The sequence below is a fragment of the Halichoeres trimaculatus genome, unplaced genomic scaffold (genome assembly GCF_033239565.1).
Source record: "Halichoeres trimaculatus isolate MK-OKI-2021-1 unplaced genomic scaffold, fHalTri1.1 fHalTri1_scaffold_4, whole genome shotgun sequence".
Classification (NCBI taxonomy): Eukaryota; Metazoa; Chordata; class Actinopteri; order Labriformes; family Labridae; genus Halichoeres; species Halichoeres trimaculatus.
In genome coordinates, this window is record NW_027437182.1 from 31,789,111 (window position 1) to 31,815,862 (window position 26,752).

Sequence of the window (26,752 nt, forward strand, 5' to 3'; positions counted from 1 at the left end):
TGCAAATTGATCCTCCTTTTTGATTTATCTTTTCAGGTTGTTGAAATACACAATCACAAATTCTATTTTTACTATTGGTACAAAACATACCAAACAAGTATCTCTGGTATACAACAATCTTGTTTTGGATATCTGTAACAGACGAGCACTGACCAACTGCTGCCTTGAGGCACACATCAACTCTGTGTCTAGACAGTGTAAGAGTCATTTAAGGATATCTTTGTCATTGATATTGAGTAAGTTGATATTGGCCTGGAATGCATGGTTAAAATAAGAAGATTGGAGTACTGAAAAGTCCTTAAAATATTGGACTAAAGTGCCAAGACAATAGTCCACAAAAATGTAATTTAATTCAACATATTTTTTTTTCTTTTCTTTGTAAGTATAAATGGTACCCAAACAGAAAATTGGTGCCAGGAGTCTGGATTGATTGACTTCTCTGTGTTTGCTGTCTGTAGATCTGTGAACACTACCTTCTCAAGGGCCCAGACTCATTCACATGACCCACATGAAATGAGGTTCATCTCACCTAGGTGTTTTTGTCAAAACATCAAGAGTGTGCACAGTCACTAACAATAATGTAGTATTCAGTCGTGCTGGGGTTAAAAGAAGACACTGAAGAAAGTGGGTTTCAGGGAATCAGAAATATTATTTGCTCTAACTTCATAAAAAAGGGAACACAAAGTTCAGTTTTTTGGCTGAACAAAGAAGTGAAACCACATTCACTAAATCTTCATGATGACTTCGGTTGTTTGCCTCTGAAAATCAATATTTAATGAGGAATGGTTATAGGCTTAAAGATGTAGAGTGTTTTTAGCTTGCTGTTGAACTTGTTCACCTTCCTTCAGCAGTGTCATTGTTCTGCTGCCTCCTTTGACCTTCAGCAGCTACAGAAAAATATTATTTCTCACAACCAGACCTTTTCTGGGAGATCCCCTACTGTCTTCCATGAGTCAGATTCTGAATACCTGCTGTCGCTGTTGTCAGGGGGACAAGAGAAGCAGTTTCAAAAAGAGCTGCTTTCCAGTATTTTAAAGGCAGACTTCCATAAGTGTATTTATACATAGGGTAAATGGCAATGACTAGATATAAAAAATACAATTTGTGCACAATCTTAAAGGTACAACAGATGTGAATTTAATATAAAATACTTTATAAACAAGATGTTACTGCAGAGCAGTCTTAAAAAGTACTATGTAAATCATATACAATTTTTATGGATGTGGCTTTTTCAGACCTACCTAAATTACCTTTCTCTGCTATCACTTACACAAGTGACAGTAAGTCAAGAAACACAATAGTCTGAGAACGCTGCAATCAATCAATGGGTCTGTACACTTGTTCTTAGTCCATTAGGGTGTTGATCAAACTAGCTACAGTATTTCAGTCATTTTCATAACACATTTCTAAACACATTATAATTCATTCCCCAAAACAAGAACCAATCAAAGTTTTGGGAGCATTCTTGACTTCAATCTGTTTCTTATTTATTGTTTTGAGGGTCACAGAGCTTCTGTGATGAACTTTGGGTTTGTGTTGATTTCAGAGCCCCTTGGCTTGCTGATTTTTTTTTTAATTTTTTTTAATTTTTTTATTGCATGACTTGAAAGAACATTTCTCTCTGCTAAAGGTCATATGTATCACCAATGTTTGAAAAAAAAAAAAAAAATACTGCATCTAATGTCTGCAGGGGTTTTAAAATTTATATCTGTCAGACTTTTTTAAGCCTTCTCTAATTGTGGAAATTTAAAAAGGAAGATGCGATTTAAGTTAGTTCACCCCAGCCTCAGTCCATGCATCACGGGTTAAAGTTTTAAATTTTTCTTGACAATGTTATAAACATTTCTTTATGCTCAAGAAAAAACATAAACAAAATTTGGTCACAATATGGAAAGTTAAATTACATGTTTGCACTTAAAGTAAAAGAAAATACGTACATTGAATTACATCTGTGTTCACAAAATTCTTAATCTCCGTACATTTCAGTCATGCGCTTCAATCTGCTTTTCCAAACCACATTAGATATTACAAGATTACCTTCATGTAGTCAATATTAACTGTTAAGCATGAGTTACTAATGTTTTTAGGCTTGAAATAACACTGTTCATGCATCAAGTAAAAGAGATTTCCTTAAAGTCTCTGATCAGAGTGAACGCCCTTTAACCTCTCTTTGTATGCGTAGAGGTCACTCAGTGGTGCATCTATTGACTTTAATCATGTTATCACTAAATAACAGTAAAATATGATCTTCTCTGCCTTGTGTATGAAATTCTTTTTATAATCATTATGAGTAGTTCTGGTATGACTAAAACTTCAGAATGTGGCCTTGCTGAACTGGTTTGGGTAGAAATGTTGCTGCACATGCCTGTAACGATCTTGAAGAAAGTTGTAGGATTGTTTGGCATGTGACAACAACTGCACGCCTGTGTGTAGACCTTATCTAGTAATGGATTGCATGGTCCATGCTTTATCTAATCTCGCTTGAATTTGTCGCTGAGAATAAGGCAAGGATAAACTTGATTGCTTCAAGATAAAAATGCTAAAGCTACGAAAGCCTAATGTACTGAAATGCATCCATATATTTTATCGTATTTTATTCTTGGTTGGTTTTTTCTTTTTTTTTTTAATACTTTCAGATTATTTTGACTTAAACCTACAGTTTTGCAACAGCACAATATACACACAGATATGAGTTATACTTATTACTATGGGCTATAGTTGATAAGCTTGGTTTGGTATTGAAACTAATCCATTGTTAAAATGTATTCTTATGGCATGTCATGGCAGTTTGAATGTAAAATTTTCTCTGCAGCCCCTATAAGATCAAAAAGAGCTCTACAGAGATGATTAAAATAAGTATGATTAACAAAAAAAAAACAAAAAACAGTTCGACGTGATAAGTATGAGCACTTCTGTGTCAAATAAGGCAAACTTAATTCACCTTTTACCCATGTTGGAAAGGGCAGCTTAATCACTAACTTAAATTAATAATTCTTACATGCAAAATTATGTCCTTCAGTACCTTATTCCTCTATTTGTTTTGCACACAATGCCAAAAACTGTAAGGTATGGAGAAATGCAGTACATAAGCATTATTAATTGACTTTCATCATATTAATTGACTGTTTAATAGATATTGTTCTGTATCAACTATCCTTTGTATGTTTTTGTCCATTGTTCTGTATAAAGTGGTGTATAAGTAAAGTTTACTGTCATACTTACTTGCTATAAATCTTTCCTATTAATTCTATGACCACAAACTCCTTGCTTCATTGCTCAACACCCAGCCCATCTTTTTGATTTCTAGATTAGCATAAATCTACTCCTTAATCAGGAGCAAATAATCATTTTTATGACTGAGAAGATACAATAACCAATTTTCCATGCCAAAACAAGAAGACAAATTTACATGAATAACATGTTTTGGTTCTAGTTTTTCAAGGGCTTTCATGCACACCCAATATCATACGGTTTGCATGTTTGCATTTCTTTGTGGGTGATTCAGCGGGCTTAAGAGAATGAAGAGTGAAACATAATTCTTCTTACATGTTTTGCATACACGCTATCGGAGTTCAGAAGTTACACGAGTGTGTGTCCCTGCTGTAAATGAAAAGAAGTTATTTGTAACCGGACTCTCTGACGTGACGTTGGAGGATATGATTGGTGGGCGGCTCTGGTATATATCCGTCAGGCTTCAATCCCACCTTCTCGCCAGTGGAATTTCATCTCAGCTTCTGCACCTTCAGGGCAGACGAGTACATAAAATAAGTAAGTACCTCACAGTTTTCTGCTGAATTTAACTATTCTAGCTTTTCGTTTTACCTGTGTCATTCATATGACCGACAGGGTGATACTTGTTGTAAAGGCAGATTGGTGTTAAACCTTGAATGTTAAGTTACAGTATGTTCTGGCCTCCGTGTCAGCTCTCCCCTGCTCAGCTGTATGCCTACGTGGACTTAGCGAGCTGCTAGAACAAACTGTATGCTAACATGAGCTCGCTAGCTCGGGCTACATATGGCACTTTTTACGACCCTGCTACCGTTGGATAATTTCATTAAAATTGACATGGCGTCAGTTTACGAGTGTGGGGGAGATGGTTTATGGCTCCCATATCCGATCTTCTGTCAGCTTAGAGTAATTAGCTGAAGTTCTGTGAGTGTGTGTGAGCGAAGCTACACGTTAGCTGAGGAGCTACGTGTCACAGTCGTCAAAGTTTTTAGCGAGTTTGCTAACAATCTGCGGGTTTAGATCCCAGACAGGTTATTCACATATTAAACGTAATACGCCCACAGAAAGGAAAGACAACCCTTCCTTGCGTTTCTCTCCCATTTAAATGATAGTTTGAATAGATTTTTGTGCGTTTTAGTGGTTGAACACCGTTAGCCAGCTAGGTCGAACTGTAATGTGTCGCTGTTAACTGTCAGCTAGTTAACTTGATATCGTTTCAGCTAGCACTCACACTCAGCAGCGTTTTAAACCCTTAATCTGGGATTTGGTCGTAACGTTAGCTCATGCGACTGCTAGTGTTGATGTGGCTTAATTAATGGCCTCGTAGATTTGATAATAAACCGCTACAAAATGATGCTAATTTGACTACATGGCTTAAGGTGTGATGTTCTGTGGTTGAAGCTCGTGACAGGAATGCAGGTATTAGTCACCAGTTTAACGCACAGATGAATCAATGACGTGGTAGTTTGGGCAAAACAACTCCAGCATCACTGTTGTGTAATTCACACGTTTATAATAAGCAATGGAGTTTCTTTGCATTAACTGCCTGCTGCTGCTGCTTCTGCAGACAGGGGTTACCGTCATTAGCAGGGGCGCGTCCACATGGGTGCCATGAGTCCCCTTGGAATCTGATTGGCCACCCCTTGTGTTACTAGGAAAACCTGAACTATGACTGGCTATTTTCAATGTAAGAGGCAGGACTCATATATAAGAATTTTGTTAAAAAATGCTTTGGCAACAGTCCTTGCATTTAATTGTGTCGTATTTCATACTTTTTAAACCTTAAATTGTATGATTAACTTAACATCTATATTGGCTCGATTGACCCCTGAAACATAAGACCATCAGAACAGCTTCACACACACTTCATTCCATCCCTAACTCAACCAGTGTCCCACTTTGGGTCCCCAGTTAAGAGTCTGGACATGCACCTTATCTTTAGTTGCAGTAATAAAGATTTTCCTATGCTAACACCACTATAAAGACAAAAATTTTTGTTTACTAAATTGATTACATGTACACATATTGAGTTATCTAATCTGGTAAATGCTCTCATTGGAGCCTATGCACACTTAATTAATCTATCATGATGCTAGAGTAAATAGATGACACAGCTGAAAAAGTAAGTTTTTATAATGATACTTCATGACCTATCATACATTTGTTAATAATCACACCCTTTAAATAAAGAACATACACTGCGTAGTTTGGCCAGCTCATGCATAAGGCAGTAAGGGAGTGTATTACCTGGTTCACTCACAGCAGCTTCATCAATCGCCAGCTCTGTCCCTCTGCCTTTCAACCAGGCAGGGTGCAGTTATTGAAACCAGATGTTTGTCAAGGGTAACTGAGCTCCCGTGGCACCTTTTCTGGACTTTCAGTACTGTGTTTCTTTGCATAATCTTTTTTGAATGGTATCTGTTTCGTCCAGGACAGTGATTTTATTGTACTTTTTTATGCGGTGGCTGAATCTACAATTACTGTGAAGGAAAATTTTCCAGCTTCCAAATTATGTCACAGAGTATTTAAGTGTAACAGAGAATGATCTGATGCCTAAACACAAACTGATTTCAGAAGAAGTTTTTGAAGTTATCCTCTTACAGTTCAAAGCACTAATCTCTGGGGCTGCAGCTATCGCATATTTTAGTATTCGAGTATTCTTCTGAAAATCCCATCGATTAATCGAGTAATCGGATAAAAAATATTTTTGCTTAGTTAAAGAGCAGTTATTTTTCAAATGATAATTTTAATCTTTAAGAAATAGAATTTTCTGATACAGCATGTCAATAAGAGCACTTGCTTTGGTAGCTCCAAAATTTTTGACAACTTTGACACATTTTTTGTGCCTTGTACATCTCATCAAATGTTGCGGACCCAAATGGCACCCGTTTCGTAGAATGACCCATTAGTCTCCAAACTCCAGAGAAGAAGCTACATTTGTTGTTAGTTGCTATTTTGTGTACAAGGTAGCATGAGGGATCTGAAAACTCTCTTAATATGGCTTCAGCTCTATTTTAAATACCACTCTTTGATCTTTTGTAAAATCAAACAATTCCTCGAGGCGGAAAAAATTACTCGAGTAATTTTTGTAATCGGGTACCTCGAATCATTCAAGGAATTGTTTCAGCTCTACTGATCTCTTTCTGAAACTTAAATCATGTGTGTGTGTTTTTTTTTTCTTTTAATTTAACTGGTTTCTCTGTTGTCTCTAGGCAAAAGCTGGCAGGCTGACGGGAACTTGCATCTTTACAGGACGGATTATCTGGTAACTGACCATTTAGCTGGTAAGTTCTGACAACTGTTAGCATTGTGGACAGTGACACTAATACCAGCTTAAGTAATTAGCAGCATACAGTTTTGTACGCACACACAAACCACAGCTTGTAAATTGGTCGTGTATAAACCAAGCGTGGTTACAATCTGTTGCACTTTGTGTGGAGAGGTTTTAGACATTAACTACAAATCAATCTTGTTTTTAGCATTAAGATTATCACCACAGGGAGGATGTTCGAGGCTCACTTGGAAAAATCATCTTGAACCACTTATTTAATCTATCAAACATTCATTTCTCTATAGTCACACTTCACCTTTGGGTCATTCAAACCAGGTGATTCATAAACTCAGATTTCAGAATCATCAGGTTTTTTCCAAGTGCTTCTTTTACTTATTGAACATACTTGAAGACACTTATCAAATCAACAAATGCAGCAGGAGGCCATTCTTTGATCTTTTCTGGCCTACTTTTAAACTGAAACTTGAAAAACCCTGAGTCATTAGACTGTAAAACCAAAGCTCAGGCTCTATTTATTTTGGCACAAGAGTGACGGTTCAAATGTGCACTGTAACCTGTGAAGTAACCTTAGTAATGGAAACATCCAGCCTCGTGTTTAGCCTTGGTGTGGTTTTATTTTCCCTTGTCTTGTTTGACTTGGGTGGGTATTTAGTTCGTCTTCGTGACACAAAAATGTCTGAGAAGTGAGGCGTGCCAACTCCCAAAATTACAGCTCGAAACAAACTTGTTCATTTTCTGATTAAAAATACAATTCTTGACTTGCTGTGCCCAGTTCTGTTTTCTCTTACAAATGTTCAGATGAATGTGGGCTGGCAGCACAGTCTGCAAACAGTAATGAGTGCAGGGCAGACTTAAGGTTATGAAGCCTGACAAGGAAGAGGCCACTGAAGGGGTGCTCAGAAATGTATAGGGGGTGGGAACAGCCTCTACAACTGACCACCGCCACCCTGAAACTGTGTGAATGTCCTGCTATTGTCTGCTGTATGGAAAACTCTGCGTCTCATCCAGCTCTGTGTCAGATCTTTCAGACGAATTTCAGGCGTGCTTAGGGGCAAAAATCCACCCGAAAAACACTCCACATTCCTCAGCTCTCGTTGGCCAGAATTTAGGTTTCTCTGCCAGCCAGAAAAGCAGAGCAGTGACTCCTGATGTATTGAGTTTCACTGATTTATTCAGCACTTCCAGATTTATGTAACACAGCCATTACAATGTCTGCTGTGTCTCCTTTTTAAAAGCCATAGGTGAGAGAATTAGTTCAGTGTTTCCTTCACAGAAAGAATCTATTCCTGCTCTAAGATCCTACACAGGACATCGACGTTTTATGTTGGTGGATTTTTGCTCTAATCCTCTCCAACATGGACATACAGAGGGGTCACTGGAGAAAAATCCTCTTAACCTCAGAGCACACCCACTTAGAAACGCTCAGGGAAAGCGCTGGATGAAGACAGTGGAGCAGAAGTCAAACTGGTTTCTTCCAGAAAGACAAAATGTTCTGTAGCAGCAGCACAGCCTACACCTCTGTTTTCTTTGTGGTGTTAAGTATTATCTTTTTACTCACCACTCAGGCTCGGCACACATTAACACAGTGCTGACGAGGTAGAGACCAGAAGTGTGATTATCCTTTGAGACACATGGCTTCTTTGGATAAAGCTAGATTAGATAATGGTTAAAATCACAAAGTCCACCCATGATAAGCTTGTGTACCTGAGCATGTGACTCTTCACCTTTTACAAACAAGGGCCAACTTTACCAAGGTTGAACTTTTTTCACAAGTGGGTGCATAAAACGTTGAATGTTTGTTTCTAACAAGGAGAAGACATTAAACAGTAGTGATTTGCATATTTATAGCAACAATAATATTGAGTCTGTGACACTTGTGTTTGCTCTAACAAAACGTGACGGATGATAAATAACTGGTTATTATCTGAAGTTGATTAATCCACTCCTAACCCTGTGAAATTTAAGCTGAGTGTTGATTAAATAATCTTTTTCATCAGGATAAAACAAATAACTAACAGTACTTTGGATTCAGTGGAGTACACTAAATATAAAGACTTTACTTTACAGCTATTTAAAACTTGCTAACACATCCGAGACAAGTGCCTCAGGGTGGTAAAAATTATTAAAAGTTGATAAATCAATTTTGGGAAAATTAAGGGCCTTAAAAAGTATTAAAAAGTCTTAATTGTGGTTTTATGAGATATTAAGTTTCATAGGTATTCAAGCTTTGACCTAAAAAATATCCATGAATATTTATATTCCTCCTTGCAACTGTCCCCTGATTAGGATGTTAAACATTCACCTGATAAAGTTCTAAAATAGAATAGAATAGAAAAGAATGGAGTTACTGTATTGATCCCAAACTGGAAAATTGTTGTGTTAACAGCAGAAATCAATGGAGTAAATAGAAAAATACAAAAATAAAAAAGAATAAATTAAAAAAAATACAAAAAGACTCTAGTTACAATAAAGTACAACAATAAGGATTGTGAGCGGTATAAACACCAGCTATAAATTAATGCCATTTCTAGTTCCATAAAGAGAAATTAAATACAACATTAAAGCAAATCCGAAATCTCCGGCACATGTCCTAAATTTTAAAAATAATTAAATAATTTCTCATTTTCTTCAGCAAGTTGTCCTTGAATAACTGCCGTTTCTTGTTGTGGGAGTGTCGATAAACCTGCCTTTAGTTTCATTTGTTCTTTCAAGCTTTATTCCTCCTGAGCTTACATCATTTCTGTAAAAATATAAACTACAACTGTTAAAAAGTGGATGCCAACAACAACTAAAAGTTGCGATAAAATCTTAAAACTTTTTTAAAGGTTTTTGAAAAAGTCTTAAAAAGGTATTGAAATCAACCTCAGGATTTTAGCATATACCCTGTGCCTATAACTTTGCACAGAGTTCTCAAAGTTAACTTTAACACTTTAAAACTCATCTGGTTTGTTTGATTGGGTGTGTTTGGTTTCAGCATGTCACATTTGAATAACAAAGCTTGCAGTGTGACCCTTCATTATAATTACATTTGGCTTCAGTCTGATTGGCCGATGTTGGTATGTGACATCACCCTTTACCGACTCAGCCCTTTCAACTACAGACAAACAAGAAAGACGAGGATAAATGCTCAGATATTCCCGAAACTGTTCTTCCTTCAGTGGAAAATATGACCTCAGGATTCTTCAGTGATGATTAAGGAAATGGCTTTTATGGCCCTAACGGACTGTTATTTGAGTTTGATGAATGTAAACTTTCCTTTCAGTGGCACACTCGGACTCTGTGTTAACGTGGGATTTTAACCATGAGCTCAGTCGCTGTACTTACGCAGGAAAGCTTCAATGAGCACCGCAATGGGCTCTTGCAGAGTGAGCAGAGTGGTGGTAAGTGCTTGAATTATTTGGAAAAATGCGCCTTATCAGAAAAATGTCAATGTCATGAGACTCCATAATTTTCTGTTTTTAGCTGCTGGTGCAGCAGGAACTGGTCCTGGGGAGGAAGAGGATGCCCTTCCTACCTACAAGGACGCTTTCCCACCTCTGCCAGAGAAGGCGGCCTCACCTGAGGGGACCCAGGAAACTGCCAACGCCTGGACCAAGATCCGTCCACTCAAGTCTTCTATCATCACCCAGGTAGAATACTGTTAGAGATACTGCTGGGGCTGCATGGTTATGGCTGAATGCTAATCACAGTTATTTCAAGCAGCATCTAAACCACCATTATCTACTAAATTTGATGGAAGATATTTTTTACTCCCCTTCTCCTTTACAATAGCCACGGTTACATGAGGAGTTTTTCGTCTTTCTGAATGGAATCTTTCTGAATGACTTTTCCGAAAACAATAGTAAACATGGAAAGGAATATTCCAATCTCTGGTCTACATGCGCCGCTGTAATCAAACAGAATAGTCAACGGGGCGTGCGCACAAAAACATAAACATCATGAGATTTATCAAAGCTGAAGGACGACAGTTTGTTTATCACGGTGTTGCAATACTCCGTATTACGAGTTTGTCGTCCGCCCAGTCTTGAAATTATGTTCATTTCTTTCAAAGTTTGGATCAAAAACAAACTTTTTACAGCAGTCCAGTGCTGACTGCTCGCCGCCATTTTTGAAATTGAGGAACGTCTCTAGTTGCGTCTTACGTCATATCTGAGCATGCACTGAAAGAACGCAGCCTGACAACTTTCTGTTTGAGTGGATACATGATACCTCAATTGGTTTGGGGAAAGGAATGTTCCACCCCTGTGAAACCGATTAAATGACCATTCAGATTGGCACTTTTCTTTCGGAATGAGGTGTATACAAAGGTTAAATTCTTTCTGTTTGAGCAAATAAACCGAATGCAAGCGGAACATTTGGGTCATGTAAACGTGGCTGCTCACACTGGCCCCGCACACATTTGGTCAAATATCATACCAAAAAGTATCAAAGTTTTACTTTGATACCAACTTTGATTCAATCTCCCCACAGCAAAGCTAAACCCAGGACTTCCACCTCGTGTATTTTGGTGTTGGTGTGGTTTTAAAGCTTGATTATCTAAACTGGAACACATTTATCAAAGTATAGTGCACTTATTTTAGGTCCTAACGTTTTGACTCGGGAAAACTTAGGTTTATAACCACACATGTTTTTATTAAGAATGCACAGGTCTGATCAGATTGATATCCAGTGGTATCAGGAATCAATCTGATAGACACAAAAAGTTAACAAAGTGCATATCTATTCAACCCAGTTCTATGCTCTACCTTGGTCATCAGTGCTGATAGGTTTTGTGCATGTGTTGCCAGACAGAGCTAAGGTAACTTCAGCAGTTTGGAGGTGTTATACGTTTGTTTTGCCAGCAACTGAGGGTGACTTACAACAGGTACAAGTCTAATTCCTCACTTATCCACTGCTGAGGTTTATAGCTGGACTGTGACTCATGTTAGAGTTGGAGATCTACTCACCCCTTGTTTACACATTTATAATACCCTCAAATAAAAATTTAAATATATATTTATTTTCATTTTGGTTTAAAAAGTTAGAAAAGCCTGAATTTGCCATAACAGAATTGTCAGTCAGACCAATGCCCAGTTATTTTTAAATCAGGACTTAAAATGTTGAATCAGAGCATCCTTTGTTTTTATTTTGTATAAAATGACAGACTACAGGCCACTGTTTTTGTCAATCTTTATCTTCTTAATGCCCATTAAAGCAGAAACTTCACTTTTTGTGCTCACTCCAGCCTTTTTGCTTCACTTACACACACCTGATCCTGTCGCTCTCAGCCTGGCCTTGCTGCAGAAAACTTTCCACTCTTTAAACTTTGGATGGTTTGATGCACTTTGTCACGATCAACGCGCCTATCCAACATGTGGCTCACCTGCTGTTGTAAAAGAATGACGAGTGAAGCTTTAAAATGTCAGATGTGTTTAGGATCTCTCAAAAACATGTGGAGGAAAAGTGTGAGTGTGTGTATGAAGAAAAGCAAGTAAGGTAGAGTAATGTTGTTCAAACAAATGTTTGTTTCAGTTGGATAATACACACAGAGAACATAATAGATGACCTGATGTGGATTGAATAGAGTAATACTTTATTTCTAAACAGTTTCAACAGCAGAGCACAGTTTAGACGTCAGTAGTCAGCATCAATCTTTGATTGTTGGAAGGCTAGAGTCGTAATTGAAATTTGATTAATTGTGCAGCCCCAGTTACCACACAAATGATGAGATTTGTCTTCCACATACACTTTCTTCTACTTCAGTAAATGATATCACACACACACAGACACACACGTACCAGCATGCCCTTCACCATTTCCCAAGCACCTTCTCTCCACATGTTTTAATAAAGGCTGCATCCTGATATCAGGGCTTCTCTGGTCTTGCAGACTTGCTGACTCTGCAGACTTGTTTTCTGCGAGTGCTGTGGGCTGTCCAAATCCACTGTTTACCCAGCCCACATGGGGCCTTCAGCAGACTCTGTGCACACTCCCAAAAAGTGTGCTCAGGGTGCAGATTTCATCAGACTTCTGCATCATTCACCACAATTATCACAGCAGTAGGCAGAAAACAATATTATTTCAAAAGCCCCTTTGATCTGTAAAATCATTGCTGAAATCATATGGACCACCAGAAAGGTTTGACCACTTCATAATTAAACAGAGCAGGAGTGTGTATGAAGGTGGGGGATGTGACAGAGGAGCAGGAAGTCAAAATGTTCACAGAAACTTCAGCACCACATAAAAACATAAAACGTAGTGTGTCTGATGTATTCCACTCCAGTGAACTGAAGCCCTGCTGGTGGAGAAACTGATGCGTCTGTCTGTCTAAGATGGTTTTCTCCTTGGTGGTGATTAGGGCCTAATGCCCCGTCTCCCCTCACAGGTGTTTTTAGTTAATCTGGCTGATTAGACCTCTGCTTAGGTTGGAGGTGGGCCGAGGTGTGATGGGGAATTATGCGTGGTTACCAAAATAGACACGCTAAGATATATATTCAAAAAGTGCAAGCTGACCTGCCAACACAACTCTGAGAAAAAGGGAAAAGGGCTTATCCTGCAAAAAGAAGTCAAAATTAAAATCAGTTGAGCTGGTTTCTCAAAAGTAGTAATGATATGATTAAGGTTCATCAAAAGGTTCATCCTCTGAGGTATGGATCGTATATATATTTATTCACAGTGAATGTGTGCTTTAACATCCTTGAACCATAATTTCAGTCTTATGAAATCAAACCTGTCTCTGAGGTGTCTCTTGATCCCAGATGATCAGTGGTCAGTTTTCTGCAGTGTTACGTGCTGTGTAAACATCAGCAAACTCTGCTTCAGTCCAAGGAAGATGTTCTCCATTAGGGGGCGATACGGAGAAAATGTGTAAGGATGTTTTTAAGGCAGGCTCAGGATCTGGATTTTATCAGGGCTGTTTTTTTGTATTTAGACTTTATTGTAGGGATGAGTACTAAATTAGCTGCTTTTACAGGTACTGATTGAATGCTGTCTGCAGAACCGAGTACTGATTCCCATGTTATGGTACCTAAACACATTCTTGTTTCTGTGAGGGAGTAGAAGAGTAGGTGATTTTCCATGCTGGACATGAACATGGCATAGCAAGTTTATATGTTGAGAAATAAATATATTAAATTGAAAAAAATGTAAGATTTCAAAACAGATTAATATTTATCACTACATAAACACACAGAAGCACCAGAAATTGGTACCGTTGATTACTAATACCGATTGCCAGGTACCAGGCATCAATATTATATCATTTCAAACATGAAAGGTACCCATCCCTGCAATTTTGACCTGCAAAAAACATTTTCAGACCCAAATATTTCTTACTCTTCATTCTGTACTTATTTTTATTTATTTTCTTCACCATTTCATAACGTTTACCCTCGGGATGGGTACTGAATTAGGTACTTTTAAAGGTACCGACTGAATTCTGTCAAAAGTATCAGGTACCGATTTACGTAAAATCAAAAGGTACCATGTTATGGTACCTAAATGCATCCTTGTGACTGTGAGGGAGTGGAAGAGTAGGAGATTTTCCATGCTGGACATGAACATAGAATAATAAGGTTATATACTGAAGAATAAATGTGTTAAATTAGAAGAATTGACATTTTTTTATCAAACAATTTTTAATACGAATAAACAAATATTTTTAACCACATAAACACAAAAAAGGTACTGAAAATTGTTACCCTTGAGTACCGGTACTGATTACCAGGTACCGTGCATTGGTACCGTATCGTTTCAAATGTGAAAGGTACCCATCCCTAGTTGACCCAGTCTTGTGTCCTCTAATGTGTTTTTTGAATGCTCACATTTTCTCATCATGATAAATTAATCAATGTAAAGACATCAGCTGTAAGGGTTGTTGAGTTTCTGCAGAATATACAGAGCTTTAGCTTCATACAAGCAGCCTATGCACAGTCCAGATGTAATTTAGAGAGACCTTACTAGACATACTTTGGTTTGGTTTGTGACCTTGACAGAAAGCCTAAATGAACATATAATTAAGAACATGAATCATTTTTTTCATTTTAGTGACATGATTAACACATTGTATGATGATAGCTGGGGGTTGTAGAAAAATGGACCTCAGGGACTTTGGATATGTCTGTATTAAAGCCTTTATGGAGGCCATTGGATAACTTTTGCTCTATTGTAGTGTCTACAGAACAATAGTTCAGTCAAGACTTGGATATCAAACCTTTGAAGTCTTTCATTTGAAAGACTATATAAAAGAAATTAAATTAAGTTGCTCTCAGCACAAAGTCTAAGTTTGAGAAGAGCTGTTATAAGATCTATTTTGCTGGTTTGAAGAGCTCTGAGGTCACCTGTCCAAGATGTTCAATCATGAAATGCCCAAATATAATTGCAACTATAAGGCGTTTCCTTTCGCTCATTAAAGTTTTCATTTTGTCATTTAAATGGCCAGATTATTTTTGAATAGCAGTCTTAATATTTGGTTGGGTGTGACTCTCCCAGGTGAATGGAGAGCTCGGCCCTAAAACTTTGCCTCTGTGAAATCAAAACAACTTCATTCCAAAAATAAAATACGTTTGACTGTCCAGTCATCAAACTGCTTCACAGTTAAACCTGGCAGTTTTCACTGCCCATCACCTTTGTATTTCATCAGAGAGAATAACTATTTTTACCTTACAGTTTAAATGCAAGCCATGTTTTATTTGTGTGTGTGGTCCCTGTTTGCCTACTGTGTTGTTTTCTATAAAGGAATACCACACGTTGATCACATTTGACATATTTTGTTTGTCCTCATCACCCAGGTTTTCCATGTGCCGCTAGAGGAGCGCAAGTACAAGGACATGAACCAGTTTGGAGAAGGAGATCAAGCAAAGGTCTGTGTGGACATCATGCACAAGACCGGAGCCCACCTGGAACTCTCTTTGGCTAAAGATCAGGGTCTGTCCATCATGGTGTCTGGAAAACTGGATGCTGTGATGAAGGCCCGCAAGGAGATTGTGTCCCGACTGCAGACTCAGGTCAGCAGCTCCATCTTTAATAATTCGAAACGTAAACAGAGTCATGAGTTGATGATGGTAGTGTTAACTGAATGTTTGAACTTCTACAGGCCTCAGCTACTGTTGCCATCCCCAAGGAGCACCATCGTTTCGTCATAGGCAAGAACGGGGAGAAGCTTCAGGAGCTGGAGCTCAAGACCGCCACGAAAATCCAGATCCCACGACCTGACGACCCCAGCAACCAGATCAAGATCTCTGGCACCAAGGAGGGCCTGGAGAAGGCCAAGCACGAGATCCTGTTGATCTCCGCTGAGCAGGTAACCTCAGGAACCAACCTGCTTCACCAAGAAGTCTCCCTGATGTCGCAGATATGAATCCTAAATGTTTCCTTTGTCACTTCCTCCTGAAGGACAAACGTGCTGTGGAGAGGGTGAACATCGACAAAGTGTACCACCCCTTCATCACTGGCGCCTACAACAAACTGGTAGGAGAAATGATGCAGGAGACCGGTGCCCGCATTAACGTCCCCCCTCCGAGTGTTAACAAGACAGAGATTGTCATCACTGGGGAGAAGGAGCAGGTGGCCCTTGCTGTGGCTATGATCAAGAAAATTTCTGAAGACAAGGTACGATAAATCTAGCTGTGATCAGCTTTATTACTCGACGTACTTCTCTCAGGTTTTCATGTCTGATTTTCATCAACCATTTGTTTTGCAGAAGAAAAATGCCACCACTATCGCAGTGGAGGTGAAGAAGTCTCAGCACAAGTATGTGATTGGCCCCAAGGGAAACACCCTGCAGGAGATCCTGGATAAGACTGGTGTCTCAGTTGAAATCCCACCATCTGACAGCAGCTCAGAAACTGTCATCCTTCGTGGAGAGCCCGACCGTCTGGGTCAGGCTCTCACTGAAGTTTACGCCAAGGTGAGGAGGGTTTCTTTTTTAATAACTTTCTGTGACTCTTCACAAACAGCCACCTTTTAATTTTACTGCGATGACAGAGTAACTCACAGAGCGTGTGTCTCTTGGCAGGCAAACAGCTACACCGTTGCCTCGGTCTCAGCTCCTTCTTGGCTTCATCGTTTCATTATTGGCAAGAAGGGGCAAAACTTGGCCAAGATAACTCAACAAATGCCCAAGGTTAGTTAAACAATGAATTTCTTTTCCATAACACTTAAATGCTCATTTTAAGATTACACTTTGTAACTGCTTTTTGTTTTTGTTTGTTTTGCGCACAGGTGCACATCGAGTTCACCGAGGGAGAAGACAGAATCACCCTGGAGGGTCCCACCAAAGACGTGCAGATAGTGTACAGCCAGATTGAAGCAACTGTTACAGATCTGGTGAGTGCTCAGTCACAGTTCTGTTTTAAAAACACCTAAAGCCTGAGAGAGGCAGCTGTACTGTCATGTTAATGTGATAATAAGAGCAATAAAAGTCCATTCAGTGGTAAACTGTGCACTAATACCTGAGATATTAACTTTAAAGGGGCTGTGAGGACTTCCTGATTGATCTGCCTAACTGACAGACAGAAAAAAAATTGTTGTAAACGATGAATCATATTTGTTGTATTAAAGTGAGCCCTGTTGGTACATCCTTGAGAAAAATTCACTTTACAAGTGTTACAAGATGCTGTTTTACTATCATTGCTTCCAAAGAGAAGTTGTCCCACACAGTTTGCAACGTGGTTTGTTTTACAGCAGCTGTAAAGCATGACAGTTCTGAAAACACTTGAAAACTAGATCAGTCCCGATCACGTAATGAAATCAGATGCTATCCGATCCTCCAAAAATAGCCATATCAGGCGCCGATACCGATCAGTGTATTTGATTGGGACAGCCATAAAAGAGCAGAAGAATGCGCAACAGGGTGATAGAGTCTGAGCCAAAGGCTAAAACACAGACTAATCTGTTTGTGATAATGTTGATTCCAACCCACAGTTAGCAGTTATTCTGCAGTGGTCTGTTCAAACTTGAGAGTCCATCAATAAAATGAAGAGTGAGGTTACCATAGACTGTATAAAACATGGACGCAGTCTCGCAGACGTCACCCGTCTGTTACTGAAACAGAAAATGAAGCACATCGGCTATAGCGGCCATATTGGTAGTGGCAAGGGCTTTGCGTACAGCTATAGGGCACCTGTCGGTCACATGACCCTGAGCTGTGCCTCTTATTGGGGGAGCTAGCGATCTTAGTATCCTCTGAACAGCCGAGTTAGAAAAATGTTCACCCCCTGTACAGTGTGTGTCGGTAGTAAAATTAGTGACTCAGACAGGAGACGTTTTTTGAACCAGACTGTAAATAGGTTAATTTCTGCTTTGAAAATGGCTCTTGGCTTGGTGTGTATATGACTTCCGCTACTTTCAGAGCCAGCCTCAAGCAAACACTCCAGAAACAGCAGATTTAAGCACTTCCACATTGTCTCATATTCCCAGACCGGAGGTTGCCGCTTGGAGGTTACGTTAGCTCTGCTTGTAGGGCTGGGACGATATGCTATTCTCGCGATTCAATTCTATTACGATTTTTGGCGCGCTGATTCAGTTTAAATTGCGATTCTTTGATATTAATGATTTTTGTGTTTTTCAGTTTTTTTTAACACCAGACCATGTGTAAAAGTTAAATGATGATGATGTCTACATACAATATCAGGAGCCATATTTCCCTATAAAACGCACATCACGTGGGTTAGAGAGAAACACTTCACCCTCTGCTGGAGAAAAGTGGTAACTTTTTTTCTAATGCAGTTTATAAAGAAAGACTGAAATGAAGAATTTAAAATTGGAAAAAAAAAAAATATATATATATATATATATATAAATATATATATATATATATATATATATATATATATATATATATATATATATATATATATATATATATATATATATATATATATATATATATATATATATATATTTATTTATTTATTTTTTGAAAAATCCCTTTTTTGATATTGTCTAACAAAAAACTCTGATATATTGTATTTTGATTCTTTCTCCCACCTCTATCTGCTTGGATAAGTCTCGGAGCACAGGACTGTGAGTAGCGTTACATATCGCCGGCTACTAAGCTACAGCACAAACTTACAAAGTTTGCTTGTTTTCACGTTTCAAACAACAGCGTGATTTAACTGTTGAAAAATACCATATTTTGTGGCGTTGTTTCTGGTAAAGTTTTCTTGAACTAAGAAAGGTAGTGTTAAAAAGAAGATCTGATCTCCATTTCCAAAATAAACACGCATCTTGTTAAGAGTGACATCTTCACGACAGTGTGGGTGAGACTCCGAGCCAGAAGGTGGCGATGTCGTTCAGTCCAGATCCACCTCTCAACCTCTTTAAGAACACTTAAACGCTTCAGTGTCATAATCTTTCTTTAGTAATATTAATGTTCTGTATTCACTCCCAAAGGTGAGCCGCATGGACTACACAGAGATCAGTGTTGACCCCAAATTCCACAGACACCTGATTGGAAAAGGAGGTGTTAACAGTAAGTGTGATGTCAACATTTAAAACACTGTTTTATTAAAATACACCCATAAAGAACTGAATCTGCAGCTTTATTAAATCACACCGTCTTATTTTCAGTTAACCGCATCAAAGAGCTGCACAAGGTGACTGTCCGCATCCCCCCTGACAACGAGAAGAGCAACCTGATCCGTATCGAGGGGGATCCCCAGGGTGTGCAGGAAGCCAAGAAGGAGCTGCTCGAGCTTGCGTCACGCATGGTGAGTTTGACCTGGAGTTTACAAGCTGCAGGATGCTGCAGGATGCTACAAAGGAAACAAAGTGTGTGTGTGGTCATTAATTCTGCTCTTCCTGCAGGAGAACGAGCGTACAAAGGACCTGATCATTGAACAGCGTTTTCACAGAGCCATCATCGGCCAAAAAGGGGAGAAGATCAAAGAAGTGCGGGACAAGTTCCCAGAGGTCTGTAGAGCACGGTTTCTGTTTGCTGATACAGGACTGCATTGGTTTAATCTTGTCTGATAACCTGTGTCATGGTGTTTGTTCCAGGTCATTATCAACTTCCCCGACCCAGCACAGAAAAGTGACATCGTCCAACTGAGGGGCCCACGAACTGAGGTGGAGAAATGTGCCAAGTTCATGCAGAAGATAGTGGCTGAAATGGTAAATCAGGGTTTAAAGATAGTTTCTCAGCTGCCTTAATTGTGTTTTTTTCAGTGTTAACTTTGAGTGATTGTTTCCTATCAGGTGGAGAACAGCTTTTCTGTCTCAGTCCCCATCTTCAAGCAGTTCCACAGAAACATAATTGGAAAAGGGGGTGCTAATATCAAGAAGGTAAAGCACATTTCAAAATGAATTTATATGCCTGAAAATCTCCTTCAGGTTGTCTCAGTTTTGATTTGATTTTTGTTTTTTCTTTTTCTTAGATTCGTGAGGAAACCAACACAAAAATCGACCTGCCTGCTGAGAACAGCAACTCTGAGATGATTGTCATCACTGGAAAGAAGGCAAACTGCGAGGCTGCAAGAAACCGCATCTTGGCCATTCAAAAGGAGCTGGTGAGCACTGCACGCATATTTTATTCGGTGCAAACCGTCATGTGAGTTTAAATCTTGTACATATGCTGAGTTACTGTCTGTGTACGCAGGCAAACATCGCAGAGCTGGAGGTCTCCATCCCTTCAAAGCTGCACAACTCCCTGATTGGTTCAAAGGGTCGTTTTGTGCGCTCCATCATGGAGGAGTGTGGCGGAGTGCACATCCACTTCCCCACCGAGGGCTCAGGGATTGATAAGGTCACCATTCGAGGCCCCATAGAGGAGGTGGAGAAAGCTAAGCAGCAGCTGCTTGCCTTGGCAGAGGAGAAGGTTTGTATGAAGACGTCATTAATAATAACAAAAATGAACTTCTGCTGACCTCGCTAAACTGGCAGCCGTTTGACGGGGACATAGAGGGAGGGTGAAAAACGGCAAAGCGCTGCCTCTGTGGCTCAGTGGTTGTACATTACCACATGCTGGGAACTTCTTTCAGCTGTCAGAGTAAAACTGCAAGCTGGTGTCTTGTGCATAGCTGCTGAAATTAGGGTTGAAATTTGTTTTGCCTCCCAGAAGATTAAATCATATTAAAGCCATTAAAACTTAAAATGAAGTTCTTTTGAAACGTGTGTGAGCACGGAGGGATTTTCTGTCTCTTTGAAGTTCTAAAGAGAATCTGCTGCTTGAAAAATGTTTGGTTATACGTGTGTTGTTTCTGAAATCATTATGTTTACTTTTCAGCAAATCAAGAGTCACACCGCAGAGCTGCGTGCAAAGCCAGAGTACCACAAGTTCCTCATCGGGAAAGGTGGCGGAAACATCCGTAAGGTTCGTGATAGCACAGGGGCCAGGATCATCTTCCCCACCGCAGATGACAAAGACCAGGAACTCATCACTGTGATAGGCACAGAGGAGGCAGTGCGGGAGGCCCAGAAGGAGCTGGAGGAACTCATCAAGAGCTTGGTAAGGCTGTGAATTAGTTTTAAACATGGCAGTAAAAAAAGAGCTTTTGTCTTTGGTCTTGAATGTTAAGAGAGCAAACTTTTATGATTGCAGGACAACGTGGTGGAAGACACCATGAGCGTTGATCCCAAGCACCACCGCTACTTTGTGGCTCGTCGTGGTCAAGTCCTCCGAGATCTTGCCGACGAGTACGGTGGTGTGATGGTGAGCTTCCCTCGCACAGGTACTCAGAGTGATAAGGTCACCCTGAAAGGAGCCAAAGAGTGCGTGGAAGCAGCCAAAAAGCGCATGCAGGAGATTGTTGAGGATTTGGTGAGTAGTCATCGGTCTGTTTCGCTGACATGTTCTCTAAGATTCCTCCTCTCTCACCTGATTCTCATTTAATTTGTTTTTAATTCTTTTCCAGGACGCTCAAGTGACCATTGAGTGTGTGATCCCTCAGAAGTTCCACCGCTCCATCATGGGTCCCAAGGGCTCCAGGATCCAGCAGATCACCAGAGATCACAACGTGCAGATCAAGTTCCCAGAGCGTGAGGATCCACAAGGTAAAACCAGTGAGAGCTTTGTGTGAGAGCTCACAATTCCAGACCTTAAAACGACTCTTCCTGATTTCTTTGTCTGATTCTCTTTCAGCTGCCCCTCCTGCAGAGGCTCCGATTGAGGAGAACGGAGAGGCCAACGGAGAAGTGAAGGAACTTGTTGATTCAAGTGCACCCAAAAAATGTGACGTGATTGTGATTTCTGGACGCAAAGAGCGCTGTGACTCTGCAGTGGAGGCATTGAAGGTTGGAGCTTCTGACTCTATTATCTAAAGCTACTAACAGTCAGCTAAACTAATGCGTCAGGAGAATACGACAACACCTTTTCACTTTCACCTCAACCATCCTCTGTCTCCTCCCCTCAGGCCTTGGTCCCTGTCACTATTGAGGTGGAAGTGCCTTTCGAGCTTCATCGCTACATCATTGGACAGAAAGGAAGTGGAATTCGTAAGATGATGGATGAATTTGAGGTGAGTGTTGCACAGATTTTGTCCTGTAAAAAGAGAGGCACAATATATTTTGCGCTGTTAACCACATATGTGACGTTTTCCTTCAGGTCAATATTCAAGTGCCTGCTCCTGACCAGCAGTCCGATAAAATTGCCATCACCGGCTTGGCCAACCACCTCGACCGCGCCAAAGAGGGCCTCTTGGAGCGCGTCAAGGAGCTGCAGGCCGAGCAGGAGGATCGGGTAAGTCAAGATGATGTAAAATGTTCAAAGTTTGAGCTTAGAGGCCCTCTCAAACTCATATCATAAGTTACATCCAGATCAATTTTAACCCATCACCCTTATGATAACCTCCATTAAGTTCCAGTTTGAGCCAAAAAGGAGCAGGATATCAAACTCTGCTGTTTTCATCTTTCTCTTTTCAGGCACTAAGGAGCTTTAAGCTGACCATCACTGTGGACCCCAAGTATCATCCCAAAATCATTGGCCGTAAGGGTGCCATTATTACAAACATCCGCACGGAGCATGATGTGAACATCCAGTTCCCAGAGAAGACTGATGAAAGCCAGGTACGGCACTTTACCAGAACTTTTTATTCCCTTTTCCCCAAAATTTCCAAAGTAAAATGTCATACACTCCATCTGGACAGCAGGTGGTGCTAAATCTCCTCCTCTGGTATTCCTCCAAGAGAAGAAGAACAGAAAATTACAGATGCTGCTATCTCTGGAATTCAGTTTTGCTCTTCTGTTCATCCACAGGATCAGATTACTATTACAGGGTATGAGCACAAAGCCATAGCAGCACGAGATGCCATCCAGCATATCGTGGATGAGCTGGAGGAGATGATCTCTGAGGACATCACCCTGGACAGCAGGGTCCATGCTCGCATCATCGGAGCCCGCGGCAAGGGCATCCGCAAGATCATGGATGAGTTTAAGGTGAGACGAGTGAGAGGACGAGACGTTAGGATACAGAGAGACACTCTGAAGGAAGCTCACAGCGTACTTGTCACATGCACTTTCTTATCCTGACATGCACTCAGTCAGCAGGAGAAGGTCTTTTCACTTTTGTTTGCACAATGATTCAACTTGGAAGGACAGACATTGAGAAAGTTTTTAGTCTTTAGTCTTTTTTTCTGACCCACATTCTGAGGTTTTGACAGATTCCCTATCAGACCAAGAGTTTACGTTTTTCTTCTGTTTTCTATCCCGGTCTTCTGTCTGTGTGAAGAAGAGTCATAACCACTCATGCAGTTGCAGAATGTACACTGTAGCCGGCCTCAGCTATAGCTTGTGATGTGATCAAGTCCATCGCCTTGGCCCAGACACAGGAGACGTGAGCAGACGCAGCTGTCAGCCTTCATCGTCCCCTGCTCTTTGATGTCAGTTTGGTGTGTCTGGGCTGTAGCTGGCTCCCCACTGAGGCTGGTTTAAGGGACATTGATTGTAATCCCATCAGATCTCTCGTTGCTACAGCTAGACATGAAAAAGGCTTTGCAACAGGCTTTTCTTACATGTCTGAGGTGTTGAAGGTGAAACGCAGAGTTAAACCCAGCTCTGAAATACAGGTTAAAAATGTGCACATGGACACCAGAGAGAGCCAATCAGGGCTTTTCTTTTACCATGAATTAAACTTTAAGGTCACGTAATCTCTCATCAGGCTCGTTATCCATCTCATTTAGGTTGACCTCAGGTTTCCCCAGAGTGGAGCTGCAGACCCAAACCTTGTGACCGTCACAGGTCGCCCTGAGCTTGTGGATGAAGCCATCGACCACCTGCTTAACCTGGAGGAGGAATATGTACGATTTCTGAACATTTGTGTGTTAATTATGATGGTTTCATAGTTTTTGAATTGTTTTTAATTTTGTCTTTATTCTGTCAGATGGCAGATGTTGTGGAGAACGAGGCGAAGATGGCCTACATGAGGCCCTCTGGGGGTGGTGCTGCCTCCATGGATGAACATCGTGGACCATCCAAAGGCTTTGTGGTCAGGGAGGCTCCCTGGGCCACTGGCACTGAGAAGGTGAGTTTTTATTTCCTGAACCCCTGACACTGTTTGAAAACAAAATTGGTCACACCTTCCTTTCTTGATCCTTTTTTTTTATTTTTTTACTTCAGGCCCCTGATATGAGCAGCTCTGAAGACTTCCCCAGCTTTGGAGCCCCAGTGGCAACCAAGTCCTCTCCCTGGGGACCCAAGCGCTTCTAAGCCGTGCTGCTACAGATGGGCCTGAACTGAACCGAACACAATCTTCCCCTCCATTGTCCCTTCTCCTCCTCCTGACCTGGACTGACCGCTGACCCCAAAAGTCTTCAGTTCTGAGAGCGTCATCCTTCTCTGTGTACTAAACCTGGTCTGCCCTTGCAGATTCATCAGTCTAAAGTGCTTTCAGATACTGTAATTGACTTGTGAGCTTTGTATCTGCATCAAATGAAACTGTCCTGCGCTTAAAAAAAAGGAAATGTGGCAGATGTTGCGGTTAAGTCTCCAGTCTGAACAAGACTGACATTTACGTGTTGATTAGACCTGACATTTTATCGTGGTTTGAACTGTTATACCAAATTCAAAGGTGGCCAGACATCTGTTTTTTTTCGAGCTGCCCTTATCTTAGTTGCCTTCGCAGGGAGGGGAGAGGGATTGAATTACTGCTGGTGACATGTCCAAACATGAAGCCTGACCATCCAGGAACCAGCTGTTTCAGTGCCCCGCCCCCCTCCTGCTTTTACTCATGTAGCTGAGTGAAAACCGTCAGTCTTTAGCCCTCAGGCACTCTGTAGTGGTCGTCCTCTGTCACATCGTTCCATTTGCTTAGCTGTGCTTCTGTGGATATGGTCAAGTAGTGGCACGTACCTTGTAGCCTTATGAATTGGCATACTTTATGAAGGGGGGGAAAGCGGTTTCAGCCACTGCTGAATGGCAACACACTCAAACTGCCAGATGCTTGGAGATCATGCCGAAACTAAACGTCTTACAACACTAGGCCTAGAGCTCCAAAGTGTCAAACCTCACACTAACTGTCGAATGAACTCTTTTGACATTCAAAAGTAAATCACTCTACAAAAATAATGACTGTGTGTTTGTGAGCGAAACAGCAGACCATCTTGTGCCAACTATCTGTCTAGTGATGTCCTGTGTTTCTCATCTTCTGTATTGGGTCAGTGTCCAGTCCTTTTGTCTTCCAGTTGCTATGCAGATTGTTCTGTTAAATAGCAATGGCCCTTTTTATCAGCCTTACAACTAGAAAGATACAAACCAGGTAGAGATGATGTCTAGGTGCATTTTTAATGGACAGCCGGACGGCGTATTAACTGTTCTTTAAAAAGCTCCTGGTTCATGACTGCCCCCAGTTATTGTATTACTTTTATTTGCAAGAGAAGTGCAGATTTAGCTCGCTAGCTGCTAATTTAATACCTAGCATCAGCCTACCTTGGTTTATATCCTCCTAGCATTGAATGAAAGATATGCAAATACCATTGAAATGAACGGTTATGGATGACACTGGAAAAGAAATTGTCCAAAAAGTCAATAAAAATCGAAAATCTCGTGACTCTGCATCTGTGCCTTAATAATCATGTTCGTTTGATGAGCCAGAAATGATTAAAACTTGAGAATCAGGTGCTTTGCAAAGCTGTGGCTGCCAGGGTTTAAAATGCTGGTCTTGTAGTCTTTTACTTTTTAACCAGGAGGTGGAGCCAGAGGAGAGGTCTAAATGATGAGTGGGTGCACCAAGCCTATGGAGGTATGAATATACTGTGCATCAAAGATCATCAGTTAAAAATTGGCCCATAATTGTACATTTATTATGTCTTAATTAGTCCACTCTTGCTTTAAGTTGAATAGAGACCAGCAGTAAAGAGGAGACAGTAATTCCCACAAAGACTTTTGACTAAAAGCACAGTTTTCCAAATTTTCAAGCATTGCTGTGGATGAAGGCTTTTGTTAAAAAGCAAGTCCAAACCTTAAAGGGATAATTTGATAAAATGTAAGGGTACTGCAGCGAGGTTATTTCATTAAAGAGAACGTAATAGTCATCTGTATTTATCTGTGATATCCTTTAAAAACTGATTGTTACAGTCTATCAATTACAGCTGAGCTATACCATACAACAGGCGTGTTCAAAGTGAAACCCCAGGGCCAATCATGGCCCAAAGGCAGTTTTCAAACAGCCCCCAGTTTTCATCTTACAATGTGTCAATAATGCAGTAACTTTGACACTGAAATTAATCATGTAGGTCATAAACAAAACCAAAGTATACCTAGCTAACCTCTCACTAAACTACATTTGGACTGTGCATAAACTGCTTATATGAAGCTAAAGCTCTGTACATTCTGCAGAAACTCAACAACTCTAACAGCGGACATCTTTAAAAGAATGAATTTATAATGATGGGAAAATGTGAAAGTTCAAAAACACGTTTGAGGACACAACAAGAAATTGTGCAGAAAAGACAAACAAGACAAACATAGCCCACCCCCCAATGGAGAACACTTTCCTCGGTCAGAAGCAGAGTTTGTCCATGTTTACACAGCACGTAACACAGCAGAAAACTGACCATATCTGGTATCGAGACACCTGAGGGACAGGTGAGGTCTGTAAGTATGTTTGATCCCGCTGGATGACCGATTTTTTTTCTTAAACAGAAATCACTAAAAAAATGGTTAACAAATACAGCATTTAGATGTTACTTTCAGGGTAAATATGGTCAGTAAGTAGTCATTTTCACAAAATCAACTGTGGCCACCCCTGAAAATACACAGACCTTTTAAAGCTCCTTAAGGAAACTACTGTGTTTCAATCTTGTAACCTTTGTGGACGTCTTT

General features: G+C 40.3%; 1 protein-coding gene across 1 annotated transcript; it reads left to right on the plus strand.

The window, feature by feature from the left end:
• The first annotated feature begins 3,663 nt into the window (after positions 1–3,663).
• hdlbpa (high density lipoprotein binding protein a) lies at positions 3,664–25,478 on the plus strand. The gene is made up of 28 exons (XM_074668077.1): positions 3,664–3,768; positions 6,441–6,512; positions 9,783–9,900; positions 9,983–10,149; positions 15,289–15,504; positions 15,594–15,800; positions 15,893–16,108; positions 16,200–16,406; positions 16,515–16,622; positions 16,721–16,825; positions 18,893–18,971; positions 19,070–19,209; positions 19,307–19,411; positions 19,499–19,612; positions 19,697–19,783; positions 19,876–20,007; positions 20,097–20,315; positions 20,724–20,945; positions 21,039–21,257; positions 21,352–21,490; positions 21,579–21,730; positions 21,850–21,954; positions 22,041–22,175; positions 22,358–22,501; positions 22,691–22,870; positions 23,614–23,730; positions 23,814–23,954; positions 24,050–25,478. Exons 3-28 carry the CDS (start codon positions 9,822–9,824, stop codon positions 24,137–24,139), a joined length of 3,825 nt encoding a protein of 1,274 aa, XP_074524178.1. The 5' UTR covers positions 3,664–3,768; positions 6,441–6,512; positions 9,783–9,821; the 3' UTR covers positions 24,140–25,478.
• Positions 25,479–26,752: the final 1,274 nt, after the last annotated feature.

Bases quoted from the DNA above. Each gene is read 5' to 3' on its own strand.
- hdlbpa (XM_074668077.1), top strand. From the start codon at position 9,822: ATGAGCTCAGTCGCTGTACTTACGCAGGAAAGCTTCAATGAGCACCGC. The intron at 20,008-20,096 runs GTGAGCACTGCA...CTGTGTACGCAG, and splicing joins TGGCCATTCAAAAGGAGCTG to GCAAACATCGCAGAGCTGGA. The intron at 21,258-21,351 runs GTGAGTAGTCAT...ATTCTTTTCCAG, and splicing joins AGGAGATTGTTGAGGATTTG to GACGCTCAAGTGACCATTGA.